This window comes from Mustela nigripes, chromosome 3 (assembly GCF_022355385.1).
Source record: "Mustela nigripes isolate SB6536 chromosome 3, MUSNIG.SB6536, whole genome shotgun sequence".
NCBI classification, from domain to species: Eukaryota; Metazoa; Chordata; class Mammalia; order Carnivora; family Mustelidae; genus Mustela; species Mustela nigripes.
The window spans coordinates 89,485,455-89,500,280 of NC_081559.1; the positions used below are offsets into that span (position 1 = coordinate 89,485,455).

Genomic DNA, 14,826 nt, shown 5'->3' on the forward strand with positions numbered 1-14,826 from the left:
CAACTTTCTGTGTATTATTAATTCTTTTTGTGTTCTGCCCAAGAAATATTTGCTTACTCTAAGATTATGAAAATATATTTCCATGTTCATTATGTTTATGATCACCTCAGATTAATTTTTTTGTATGGAGTATGATGGGTTGAGATTTGTGTTTTTCTTATGGCTAGCCACTTTTTTCATCAATATTCACTAAAAAGGACTGTTTTTTTTCCATTAAATTGACTTGAGTCCTTGTTGAAAATGACCACATTTTTGCTTATATTTCTGGTTTCATTTTGCTTACTACTACATTTTCTCAATTACTATAGCTTTATGGAAACTCTTGAAATCAGATATTATAAATTCTCCAACTTTTTCCTCTTTTTCAGTATTGGTTTATTATTCTAAATCCTTTACAAGTCAGTATAATTTTAGGATAATCTATTTCTTTAAAAATAACAAGTTAGAATTTTGATAGAGATTGAATTAATTCTTTATATTAATTTGAAAATTTTTAAAATTTCAAGTATTCTAATTTATGGGCATGATATATTTTTTCATTTTCTTAAGCATTGTTCAATTTTTCTCAGTGTTTTACAGTTTCTCAGTGTTTTACAGTTTTCAGTATGAAGATATTACACAACTTTCACTAGTTTTATTCCTAGGTATTTGTTATTTTATTGTAAAAGTTTTCTTTTTTATTTTCATTTCTGGTTATTCCTAATATAGAGAAATATAATTAAATATATTGAGTCCTTGTATCCTGTAGCCTTACCAAATTTACTTATTGCTTTCTGTAGTTTGTACATTCCTTTGGATTTCTTTTGGCACAATGAGAAACTTAAATTTCTCTTCCACTCCTGTATCCCAACCCACTTCCTCAGTTCTGGCTCAAAAAACATTGCAGACACCAGATTTTTTTTTTTTTTTTTTTTTTTCAGAAGTCACCCTTATATAAGTGCCAGTAGTATCACAGTATACACCATATACAGTTCTACATTTCGGTAGCCCCCCTGGGAGGATCAAATTTTAAGTAGTATCTGTATTTCATGTGAAACTATTTTAAATTAAAAAAAAAATACAAGTTTTCAGATACTTACTTGTTTTCTCTATATTTATAATATTTATAATACCCTCCAAAATAACACATTGTTCCAAAGCTATATAATAATTTGAATTAATAGAAAACTTCATATTGTGAACATTTTTTATTAATTACTGTAGAGTATTATATAATGTGGAATTATATATGTTCTGTTCTTCAATCAGTTTTTTTGGCCAGTGATTTTCAATCTTGGCTGTTCATTGGAATCAGTCATATAGTTTTCATAAAAATACCGATGTCTAGGTTACACCCTAGAGAGTCTGACTTTATTGATTTGGAATATTGACTGGGAAAAGGGATTTTTAAGTTTACTAGGTGATTTTCATGTGTAGCCAATTTGAGAACTGCTGTTTTAACTTGATCATACATTTCTCTATTAAAAATACACTTACATTTATATTTGCATTAATCTCCTCAAGGGAGACTTTAAATACAGAACAAGGCTATACGGATTGTATAGCTTGCATTTGTAATTTGTGTAAACAATGTCATGGATCAAAAAGTTAAATAATTTGGAAACATAAAATTTGAATAACCTTGCATAAGGCAATTAATCTTTCAATGTTACTGTTTTTGCATGCCCCAATCTTTGCAATGAACTGTGACTTGTTTTTGTTAAGAAATAAATGCAGATCTCTTTCAAACACAAAATATGATACAAATATTTAACGTAGTGGGAAAAAAAGTACAAATAGGATGCAGAAGAAAAAATAAAAAATACTTCTTGTTTCAACACTTTGTATCCATGGGAAATTGCTTGGAGCTAATGTTGTAATACTAGGTCCTATAGTCTATTTGTATGCTCAGGTCTGATCTTTCTGACTTTCTTATATTCTAAAATTTTAAAATAATACTTAAAAGTAATGCAAGTAACACAGAAAGAAGAATAAATAAAGCCGTGTTAGTGGTCTCAGAGAATTTTGTTTTAAATGCCAAAATATAACGACCATCTACAAAATTCAGTACCAATTCCCAAACCCCATATTTTCAATGGTCATTATTTAAGTTTCCCATCATCCTAACACAATTCTTGATTGCGTGAAATGTGCCTAGTGCTATGTTAGAACATCTACAAATTTTAAGCCAATTTTTAAATCTAAATTTAGGTATAACATAGGCAAAAAGGATATATCACCAAACACAGCACTGTGTGACAGAAGTTGGGATCTGAGTAATCATTAGCAGGCAGGTAGGCTGCAGTGAAGAAAGGGAGAGAAGAAGGGAGGGACAGACAGGCTTTTTATATATGGACATATATGAAGATATCTATCTATCTGTAGACATTTGACAAGTTTGAAAAATTTGAATTCTGTCTCGAGAATTTCCACAGAAATGTTAAAATTTTTTGGAGTAAGATCTGGATATAAGCTTCTCCATTGCCATTTAATACCTTTTGTAATATTGGAGAAATTACTTAAACTCTTTGAGAGTTATTTTCTCATTCATCTAAATGCATATAACAATACTTCTGAGGGATGTTATGAGACTTGAATATGATCATGTTTATGAAAATGCTTGCCAAGAGGTGGGTTGGATCCTCAATAGATGTTCATTATTTAATTTTCTAATTATATCTAAATCACTTTTGCTTTCATAATCTTATTTGAGTTTGAATTTTATAAGACACATTTTAAAGAGTACCAACTAGTAACAAATAGCTTATCTTCTCCTTTAATTAGTTTATTTTACTAGTCTGAGTTGTTAAACTCACTGTAGATCTCTAATACCGGTGAGAATATGGAGTCGATCTAAGTATGTGAAAGGAGAATGTGTCCTAAATTATACTTTGACATTTATAATTTTATTATCATTATATTATTGAATTTATCCCATCTTTATGTTTCAGGCCCTTGCTACTCAGTATATTTCATAGACCTAAGGAGAATGTCATCACTGGAGAGCTTCTTAGAAATCCAGATCTACTCAATCACTGTCTTCATTTTAGCAAAATTCCCAAGTAATTTGTGTATATGTACATTGAAGTTTAAGATGCAGTGCTTTAGACAATATACAGTTAGCTATTACTCTTACAGAAATTTAAGAATGAGTAATCTAACTTTAAATAAATTCTTATTGTATGCATTCTGATTCTGGCTCCATTATGGACACAGATTATGTTGTAAAGACTACTAAAGCAAGACTAAAATCACACAAATATATATGTTGACTATGCCACTTAATGATAGTAAAGATTCATCAAGCTTCTAACCTCTAAGTCTGTCTTTCATCATCTGTAAAGTGAAAGGCAATTAATACCATCGTTGCACCAGTGGGATTATTAAGGAGTTCAAGTGAGATGGCACTTTATTATTTTTCAAGGTCTGTACACATTAGATTTTATTATACTCTCTGAGTTTAGATCAGTTGATAGGTAGAGAGAAAGGTAAAGTGACAATCTCAGGTTCTGACTAATAACCATTTCTTTAGGGAGGGAGTGCTAAGAGAATGTTAGTTCTTAATAGTTTTGATTTTTTTTATTGATTTATATTGACTTTATATGGGTGGGCCAATCAGTTGCTTTGTCATTAGCTAGTGATGAAAGCAAGACTAGAAAACAACATAAAACAAGACATTACTATGAATTTTATTTAGCACTTGCCTTCGGCTTTTTTTAAAGATGCTTCTCAGTTAGTATCTGAATTAAGGTCTGAGGAAATGTCAGATACCCTGGAATTGGCATGGCGGTGAGGGTATTATGAGGGAAGTCTTCATGGAAGTCAACAACACAAACTCTGGCTCTTTCTCTTACAGATAAAAAGACTTGTGGGCCTCATGAATTCCAGTGTAGAAACAACAACTGTATTCCAGATCACTGGCGGTGTGATAGCCAAAATGACTGCAGTGATAATTCAGATGAAGAAAACTGTAGTAAGTAACTCTCGCTTGAGAACACGGTGAGCTTGACAGCATATTCAATAAGCAGGATAGCAATTTTTAGTTCAGTTAAGGTATGAATTTGAACCTATCTGTCCTGCAGCTCACATTTTTATACATATATTCACATTTGGGCAAGAATATCCAGACTAAATTGACCTGAATCTCAAATGGTAGAATTATTGAAATGCACATACTAGGAGTTATTTTCTTATAGTTATCAGAATTGGTATGAAAGTATCATGAGGTTTAATGCAACCCATTAGCATGCAATGAAGTGAGCCCTTGTTGCAAGTTCATACAAAGGGCTGAATGATGTGGAGACAGAACAAAACATATCATTCTTTAGAGGATGGTATTCATTTCATTTCAGTCTCAAATCCTTTTACACTACAAATTTACCCATGAGCATCTTTCAGCGAAATATCATTTATTCTCTCTGGAGTGGTGAACACCATATGTATTCAGGATGCTTTTCTCTGAAAATAGAATAACACTATTATCATCATCTGCCTCCTGCATTTTTATGTAATAAATTTAAAAGACAATAATTGTCCAACAATTTTATTTTCTAAAAAGTATGGCAGTATGTAAAATTGTGACAGCATCTTTATATTCTAGCATTAATTTCTGTATATATTTCCTACAGTGCTGTTTAAACAAAGAAAGCAATATAGTCATGTTTTAAAATAAGATAATAATCAAATTCCATTTGTTAAATATTTATATTCTGCTTACTTCCAGAAAGGATTCAATCGATGATAACTATAGTGTCTACTCTTACACATTGGACTAAGAGTATTCATTTCCCAAGACACAGGAGATGAAATAGATATTGTTATGTTAAAACATAGGAACATTTTCTATGAAAGCGTATAATTAGTAGAGTCACAGCCTTAATAAACCACTTTGATATTCAGTTTGCAAATTATCAAATTTTTTTAAAATAACTTTTGAAACTTAATCTGACTGGTGTTTGATCATCAGGTACATTAAGTATGAAATCGCTGGATCATTAAGATTATAGAATACTCTGATTTGGGGACCTTTTATTACTCCTTCACATATAGATATCTCAACTGATCTTATTCTTTAAAAAGGTAAAAGATATTGCAAAGAGGGATGCTTGGGTGGCTCAGTCCTTAAGCATCTGCCTTCAGCTCAAGTCATGATCCTAGGGTCCTGGGATTGAACCCTGCATCAGGCTCCCTGCTCAGTGGGAGGCCTGCTTCTCCCCCTCCCACTCCCCCTGCTTGTGTTCCTTCTCTCGCTGTCTCTCTCTCTCAAATAAATAAAATCTTTAAAAAATACATATATGTATATGTATGTATACATATATGTATTTATATAGAGAGATATAGATATATAGATATACATGTATATCTCAAAGATACACATTAGGGTGTTCCAGATTCTTTTTTAAAGCAGGTTTTCAGATTCTATCCAGTGATTAAAATAAAAACCTAATGAGATAAGAGCGGCAGGAATAGAAGATCAAATATAAAAATGAAGCAATTATATACACACTTTCTGTTTAATTCACTTCTGTTTCAGTGCTTAAATATACAGAAAACTATTTAGCTTAATTTTAGATGCCTTGAGTGTTACTTGTCAATAAGGCACCTGAGAAGAAGTGCCTTAAGATTGAAGGATGTTGAGAACAGGAGAAGGGAAGTGAGAAGTTCACGCTGGAAACTTACATCTTTGAAAATACTTTGTTCAAGGGGTGGATGAAGCTGTGTTAGAAGTTAGGTTACTGCTAAATTGGAGAAGAAGGGGAAGAAGAATGAAAGGTGGAGATAACCTGTTTCTGAGTCTGCTGGGGTTTCCTAGGTGGTTGAGAATGGTTTTTCGGGCAACTCCTAAAAGTTTTTTTTTTAGGCAAGAACACAAGAAGGAACACACCTCTCACTCATCACTGGAAAAAGTTAGTGATAAATCACTGTAGCCATAGAACCCTTAAGAAAAAGCAAGAGAGTGGCTACAATACCAAGCATTGCAGTATAAAATACCCAATTATGTGTGACTCAGTATTAGTTCCCATGTATTCTGATCATGTGGCGTAAGACAGCAACATTGATGAATTTGCAGGGGACTAATGACCGTGAACAAAAAGGAAGCATGTTATAGTGGTGACATGGTGGGATAGAGGGCATGCACAGGACCAGTATCAGAGAACTGGTTACATGGTAAGCATGTAAGAGTGTGTAAGAGGAAGCACTGAGGGATCTCAATAACTGAGTGGTGTTTGAAGATAGCATATGAATAGACCCAAAGAAATGATAATGTTCAAACATCAAAAATACTAGGAGTTCTACATGGACAGAAGCTCGGTCAATGAAGAAAGAGAAAATAATACATAATAGCTATATAAAACACCCAGAAGTTGGTTATATGGAAGTCAGCTTTAGAAAAGATACTGTTCCCATAAAAAATGCTATCAAGATATGTTCAATTTCTCATTATCTATTGAAACTATTATAATTTCATGTATATAATTATAATAAATTATTATTATATATACATATAAATTACTATTTACATATTGTGATCAGAACTCTCTATATAACACATCACATATATAAATTTAATTTTAATATGTATATAGATGATAACAGTATGCCAAAAAAGATAACAGTGTACTGTTACACATTTTCTAAATATCATTAGTCAATTGTGTGCATTTTGGTTCACTTTTGGTGGTTATTGTTGGAAAATATTAAGTAGAGAAGTATAGCAGAGACAATAAATTAGCCTTAGGGTTAAAAACAACAACAGCATCTTTTTAAAAAATTTGACCATATTCTGTCAACCAACCACTCCCCTGCATTCCATTATACCACTCATTTCTTTTTTGCATGTATCTTAGTTCCTATTTAAATATCTGGAAATAGTGTATGGAGCAGGGCTATTTCTCAGGGTCCAGCACAGGGCCTGACACATTTATAATATTAGCAATGTATCGTTAAAATCACTTTTGGACTTACTTGTTTATGAATCTGATATAATGAGTTTATTCTTTAAATTGTGTTGGAAATACTCCAGGCATAGATATGGGAAGAATCTGAATCATAGTGGAGCAATGAACTACAATGATGTTTTAAATCCATTATGCTTTCTACTTTTTTATATTTATATGGGATAATTAGTCCATTGTCATTTTTTTTTTTTTATCATCTGCTGATGATTTCCCTTGTTAAGTGTTCAGCAGGGACACTGTGCTCCAACAATGATTTAGGCTCTTAAAAACAAGAATTTTTTTTTTTTTATTATTGAAGTTATTTTGTCATCTGTATCAAAGGTTTGGAAATATCTGACGAATCTATCATCTATACTATCTTTATCAGCAACAAATACAATATATATGGCATGTATGCCCTCTAAGTAATTGATGTGCAAAATAAATTATTTTACATCTTTGCATTATTAAGAAGTAACTAACAATCCAATAGATTTAAAAGCACCAAATAACTTGATCAACCAGATTAAGGTTTTTGTAGAGAGACAAGCTGTGTCTGCCTTATTTGAATTTCTAGTACTTTCACACTGAATTTATATCAGAAGATTATTTGTATAGCATGTCAGTTATACTAATTGTATTCTAAAAATTCTCCTCAGATGCTTACACCCACATTCATATAACTTTTGAACTTATCACCAAGGGTTTATGATAATATACTCAGCAGAGAAATTGAAGTCTGGAAGCCTTTCTGCTCTGCCACTAACTCTGTGGTTTTGAAAGTCACTTTTATTTTCTAAACTTAGTTTCTTCAATTTTGTGCAAGATGGCTTCCAAAGCTTTTTTCAGTTCTGAGCCTGTATGTTTTTGCCTCCTTTAGTATTGAGGGAAGTGACTTTTCCATACAATGTCCCTATTTTTTATTCTTACTATAGAATCCAGAACGACCTTCCAAAAGATGTCCTGAAAAGGCTTCTTTTTGTTAATTTGGCATGTTTAGATAAGATTTATGGAAACCTGGTCAATTATTCATGCATGAGGTTCCCTATCTACTTTAGATCTGGGGACATAGGTAATATCAGAGAAAGTTAATGTGAGAAACACATTTTGGAAATACTGGGGAAATTTTCACACTCAAGTTTTCTTTCCAAATGGGTTATCTTCCAGATAAAATCATTTTTTGTTAATTTTGTTTTTAACAAGAAAAATGCTCACTATCATTCCAAGATCTAAAATAGGTCTTATACTTTATCCAAAAAAGATCAAAGGTAAGAAACAATAAGAGAATATAATCCCTCAGTACCTTCTTTCATAACTAAATTACCTTTTCCTCAAGAGAGAGTTTCCTTTTGAGACATCCAGTGGCAAAAGATTCTGAGGCATATAGATGAGAGTTAAAAACAGACTAGCTATAGCTATCCCATTCCTTGATGACACTTATGCATAAATAATTCATGATTATTATTCAGAAGTGGTTTTGCTGGCATTCTTAAGAAATGCCAGCATGCTTTAAAAGCATGCTACAAACTTACAGAATTTCATATGCACTGAAAAAACTTTTTCCAACAAATCACTCAGTTCGTCTGAATAGAGTAATTAATGATGTTAACAAAGTCTCTATAGAACAACCGTCCTGTGGAATTATTGTTCAAATGCTTTGAAATACTTTATAACATAACTTGTTATCATCCTAGATCAACAACCTTCAACCCTTACTATAGCAAAATGTGTCAAAGTTTGTGAAGTCATTGTTGTTTGGCATATGATGAACACACTTATGTTTAAGATAAAGTCAAGTTAAAATATTAAAGGAAAAAAATCCCATCCAGATACTTCCAACTCCATGAAATTTGATATTTCTACTGCTGTTACTTGTAAACATTTAAATACAATGTGTTTAAAAAATACTCTCTAATTCTTTAATGAAAATCATTTTGATTGTTATTTACCACTATTAAATAGATTAAGCACTTCTTTATTAATTAATTTATTAATTTCACTATAATTTGTTTTCCCTAAGAAGAAAACTGCATGTCTGCAAACAGGAGGGTGAAATGGCTTCAGTATGGAGGAATGATAAGAGAATTTTTTTTTAATTTTTATTTTTAAATGAACTAGACATTGCTAGCCATGTACCTTTAACAAGTAACTTGCTCTCAGGGCTTTATTGTTAATCTCTGTAATATGTGAACACCTTATTTCCTCAGTAGTATGGGGGGCAATGATATGGCCTACTAGTAAATAGTACAGGCCCTAATATCAGATTGCATAGGTTCAAGTTCAATACTAGCTCTTCTGTCTGCAGGGTGATTGGGAGAAAGTTCTTTATCCTCTCAGTTTACTCATTTACAAAAGGGTTCTATACCTCATACAGTTGTTATGATTAATTGTTGAGTTAATTCCTGTGCTTAGCATTAACTTCACTTAGTGCTTCACAACAAATAAGCAATCACTAGTTGGTAGGAATTATTATTGTTAAGTACTGCCTCAGTATTTATACTGTTGTTTTTGAGATTAAAATGTGGTGTATGTACATACAATGCAAAGACAAAAGGAGAAACTGTAGTTGTCATGCTCACTAAACAAAGGAATGTTGAGAAATGAGGGAGATCCTCCTGTTAAGTGGCTTTTTCTCATCGCACTGAATAGCATTTTGTCTTATTCATAGACTGAAAGTCACACTGGAGATGAAGGTAAGTCCCAAAGCAGAACAAAATGCTGATACATATTACACTTTCTATATTACACTGGTCTCAGGAGGGATTTTTCTGTGGAAATATAAGAGCCCTTATGATACCAAACATTGATGCCGTTACCTGACAGCTAGAAACTGAGTGATTGTTTAGAACAATATTCAAATGCAGACTGAAAGAGCCACAATCTTTATGCAGATAATTGGGCTTCATGTGGATACTCCTTAAATTAAATGTCTGTTATACCTACTTCACTTGAGTAAGAGTATCATTGTGTGTAAGGCGGCTATAAATACAGTTAATGAGTAGAGAAAACAAAAAGGGGTCTTCCCTCATGCCAGATATCACTTCTATTTAGAGAACAAGAACTAAACAAGAGATGATCTCTAGCAGTCATATCGATTACCCACAGGGAAAAATTCCTAAAATCCTATTTCATTGTTTAGAGGAAACATACTCCATATCAGAGGTAAGCCAAGTAGCAAGTCATATTCTTTGGCTTATATCCTGTGTGGAAGATGGTGAATCACAATTAAATCAATAACGGCAAATTATCTAAAATGGCAGGTAAATGATACAGAACATCAACAAAACATTGCATAAACAAAGAGGCAGTTTTTAAAAAGAGCCTCCTTCTGTCCCTTCCACTCTTACCCACCCAGTCATGTCCAATAATATCGCCATGTGCCCTTCTTTTTTTAATGAACTCGAGATTTTCTGGAGACAAAATTGACGAATTCGGAAGTCATTAGAATGCAAAATAGAAGTCAAGAGTCAAAGACTGGACTTACTACTCAAGTAGTAAATAGCCCCTTGAGTACGGTCATAAAACATCTTACTTACTTAAACTAAATACATAAAATGACAGAATTCCAACAGCTGAAAAAGATTTGTTATTATGTAATATGTAGATTTCTGTGTCTTTTATTTTACTTTGATGTTACATTTTTACTGAACAGTGGGCTGTCTATTGTCTTTTTTTCTTATACTTCTTATACTTTTTTTCTGAAATACCACTTTCTATTCATAACTGTAAAATAAATGTGAAAAATCATTATATTATGTCCCAAAGATGCTTCATGAAACAATTTTTTCTAAACAATTGATTGGTTCTGCTTCTGCTTAGCTAACCTCTTTTTTCTTAATGCTACCTCATACTATATGTCATATAAATTTAGAATGCAGTTGCATATAATAGAATAAAGCTGTGCTATTTTTTTGTGTGTGTGTCCCCAGAGCCACAGACCTGCACACTGAAAGATTTTCTCTGTGCCAATGGGGACTGCGTTTCTTCAAGGTTCTGGTGTGATGGAGATTTTGACTGTGCAGATGGCTCTGACGAGGTAAGTTACTTTGCCAAGCCAAACAAAAAAGAAAGTTCTTTAGAGTCACATTTATAATTATTATTATTCAATCCAGTGAGGTGTGACATGGACAGTTCTGAAATGCATTTTACTCCTGACACAATGAGATAAGTAGTATTATATCTAAGTGCTGTGTGGCACACACCAGCGCAGGGAATAGCTCTTGTGCTACTATTGACAGTTAATTTTATAATCTGTTTTACCTCAATTGGTGAATGGCTGGGTTGGGAATAAGATGTTTGGATATCTTATTCCCTATAGCTGGTGCCTTTGCCATCTGTGAATTTGTTCATAAATTTGCTGCAATATTTATAGTCAGGACTAATATTTTTATGCATTTTAAACAGTTTCTTTTCCCCAGTCTCTTTCCTCAATAGATATACTCTTACAGACTTCGATGTAGGTCATCAATTTTCATGAAACCACAGGTTCAGCTTTGCTTAGATGATGAATCACAACCCATTTATAATAAAGTCTATGTGAAAAACTCTGGAATATTTCTGGATGATTCTGGAAACTTAGACTGTGTTAACACTTATAATGTTTCACACAATTTATTATTTATGCCTCTATGTATTTGTGTCTCAGCTGTTAATTACTCCATGAATCTTTTTAAAAAATATATGATACACAGTTAATATCTTTTTATCAATCAAATCTAAAGTGAATTGTAATTCTTTACTTTCAAATAGAGAAATGTCCAGTAATAATCACTATTCATGATTTTCTCTGTTAATGATTTTCCATATTAATATCAGGAACACAGCACTGGTGAAATCAGTCCTACTCAGAGATAAATGAAAAATGAAGTGTCTGGTACTCAGTGGCCACCATGGTTCGTTCTAGGGTACAATGAATTTTGAGAGCTCTGCTGCTCTGGAAGTTCTCACATATGAACTTTCCCCTCATGAAGTCATCCCATGGACTCTAGGTTTGCCTGGAGAGAATCTACTCTGCTATTCTAGAGGTTTCTGTGTTTCAAGTCAAACTTCCTTACTCATCCACTGATTTTCTGCATCTTTGGCAGACATTGTAAGTCTCTACTATTTATAGAACCCACGCAGACTGGTTGTTTTCAGTCTTCAGGTATCCTTATTAAGATTGGACTCTTCTCCATTCTAACACTGTGTTGGAAAATTCCCCAGTCACATTCAGGAGCCTAGATTTTGGAAACAAATGTTTTTAACTTCTCATGTAAAGGCCAGAAAACCTAAATCTTGGGAGTTTCGAAGGTCTCTCAGGAGAAATTGAAAAATACCACTTATATTCATGGGGCTGTTCACAAACAAGTCAAAACAAAATTAAAAAAAAAAAAAATTCATAGGGGAGCTAAACTCTTACATTGCCCAGGTACATATTTACTTAGTATCCATTTATTCAAGAATTATATTAAATGTTACCCAATGAAACACTTTTCACATAAACTCATACATACCATGGAAGTTTGTTTCACCTACCCTGTGTAATCCCTGAAACCTCAAGAGGTAAAGATATACTGCTTAAGGCTTATGATTTCATCTTCCATGTTATTCACTAGATATCCAAGGTACGTAAACAGACTCAAACACTTCTTTTTTAAAATCTTAATTCAAATGAAAGTAGATTAGGTAGTCTTATTAACACATTTATCTCATGCCCTAAGTTAATGGAAGTTATGCAGTTCCTTGATAGCTGACTAGAACTCCATTACTCAGACATTTTCATGATATGCCACTAGGGAATCTAAATTTTGTTATTTTTATTTATTTATTTATTTTTATTTTTTGATTTAACTTAATTTTTTCAGTTTTCCAAGATTCATTGTTTATGCACTGAACCCAGTCTTAAAGGTGGTCTTCCTCTACATTCACAGCCATTTAGTATAGTCTGTAAGTAATGAAGTGTCTAATGCTACAGGCAGTTGATTCCTCTTTCTTTTTAAGGTTTAGAAAGCCAGGTTACATTGACAAACAAAGAAGCAAGCAAAACAATGAACTGAACGGGGTTCTAGGTGGTTCAGTGGGTTAAGCCTCTGCCCTCCGCTCAGGTCCTGATCCCAGGGTCCTGGGATCAAGCCCCACATCAGGCTCTCTGTTCAGCAGGGAACCTGCTTCTCCCTTTCTCTCTCTGCCTGCCTCTCTGCCTATTTGTGATCTCTGTCTGTCAAATAAATAAATAAAAAATCTAAAAAAAAAAAAAAATGAACTGAACAAATGGCTAGAAAGCCAAATTACACACAGGATACTCTCATCTTAGAAACAAAAGATAAAATTTTGAGGTTTTATAAGGATGTTAACTGATAATGTAATTAGCTTGTTCATATCCAGCTAACCAATAATAATAACTTGGATCAATGTCATTGTGTATCACATTAATAGCAGAAAAGAATTATTTAAAGTGACTTTAAAATACAGTACTTAGGGCCTGGGTGGCTCAGTCATTAAGCAGCTGCCCTCAGCTCGGGTCATGATCCCAGCGTCCTGGGATCGAGCCCCACATCGGGCTCTCTGCTCATCGGGAAGCCTGCTTCTCCCTCTCACACTCCCCCTGCTTCTGTTCCCTCTCTCGCTGTGTCTCTCTGTCAAGGAAGCAAATTAAAAAAAAAAAAAAATACAGAATTTAGCCTCTGCATTAAGTGTATTGCACTGTGTGGACAAAAAATGCAAATGAATCTTAAACTGTGTTCATATATTTGGTAATAATATTGGTTTTGCTAATTTGAAGCTTGCGTATATTGAGAATAGGATAGATCAAATGCTTAGTTGTTTTCATATTATTCGCACTCAGAATTTTTAAGTAAAAGAAAGGAGATACCAATGTAGGAACAAAAAAAGTAAATAAAAATTCTGTAATATTAAATTCACAAGTATCAGTAAGAGATTTTGATTTATCTTACTTTCTAAAAATATATAATTCCTAGCTAAACTGATGACATCTCAGTATTATAGATTGATCCTAACATTCACATAGTGGCCTCTAAATACCATTTTCCAATTAAAGGAGACAAAACTCCTTTGAGAAATGTCCAGTTCTAGATCTGAAAAAGGAAATTGACAAAATGAGCCACTAACATCTTGTTAAGCCAGAACGAGGCTATTACTATAACGTCCAGAATACATAGGAGCTAATTGAAGGGGTTTTCTGCTAATCAAAGGGACAACTTGAATACCAGGAAAAAAAAAATTGACTGTAATGGATAGAAATACAATACATGTATAAAAATACATGTGTTTATAATATTACTTTTAAAAAACAAAAATCTCATTAGTCACTTTAGATGTCACAAAAGTATCTCTTTTAGGATTCAATCAGCCAAATTCAGAACCAGAGGCATTCAACAGGACAAATAACCTAGTGTTTTCAAGTAGTAAATGGAGTTCAAACAAACAAACAAAACGAACGAATGAACAAAAAACCTAGGAGAATGGGAATTAGTCATTCATTTAAAGAAACTCAGGCCAAATTCAAAGTGTAAACTTCTTTTAGATCTTTATTCTACCAAATACTATCTTAATGTAGTTTAAAAATGAGAATATTTTGGATATTGATCGGGAATGACTTATACTAAGGAATTTTTGCAAATTTTCTGATATTATTAATGTTCTAATACTATCGCTATTATGTTAAGTAATCCAGACTATAAATAAATGTGGTGGAGGAGGATATATGAAACATGAATAGTGAAGTGTCTATCATTGTTAAACAAGCAGGATGGGCTCATGAGGTTCATTATTCTATTTCTTTCTGTATGCTTTTAAGAATCTAAAATGATAATTAAATAACCTGCAAACACACACACACACACACACACACTCATCAACAATACTGTAATTTATTTTAGATTAAAATCTTCTAAGAGAAAAAGTATCTAGA

The 14,826-nt window shown here is 32.7% G+C and overlaps 1 protein-coding gene across 1 annotated transcript in view; it reads left to right on the top strand.

The window, feature by feature from the left end:
- Positions 1-14,826, top strand: part of LRP1B (LDL receptor related protein 1B) — a 2,002,169-nt gene that overhangs the window by 1,846,123 nt on the left and 141,220 nt on the right. The window contains exons 68-69 of the mRNA XM_059394361.1: positions 3,836-3,952; positions 10,847-10,953. Coding sequence (XP_059250344.1) covers positions 3,836-3,952; positions 10,847-10,953 — 224 coding nt within the window. The remainder of the gene's footprint in view (positions 1-3,835; positions 3,953-10,846; positions 10,954-14,826) is intronic.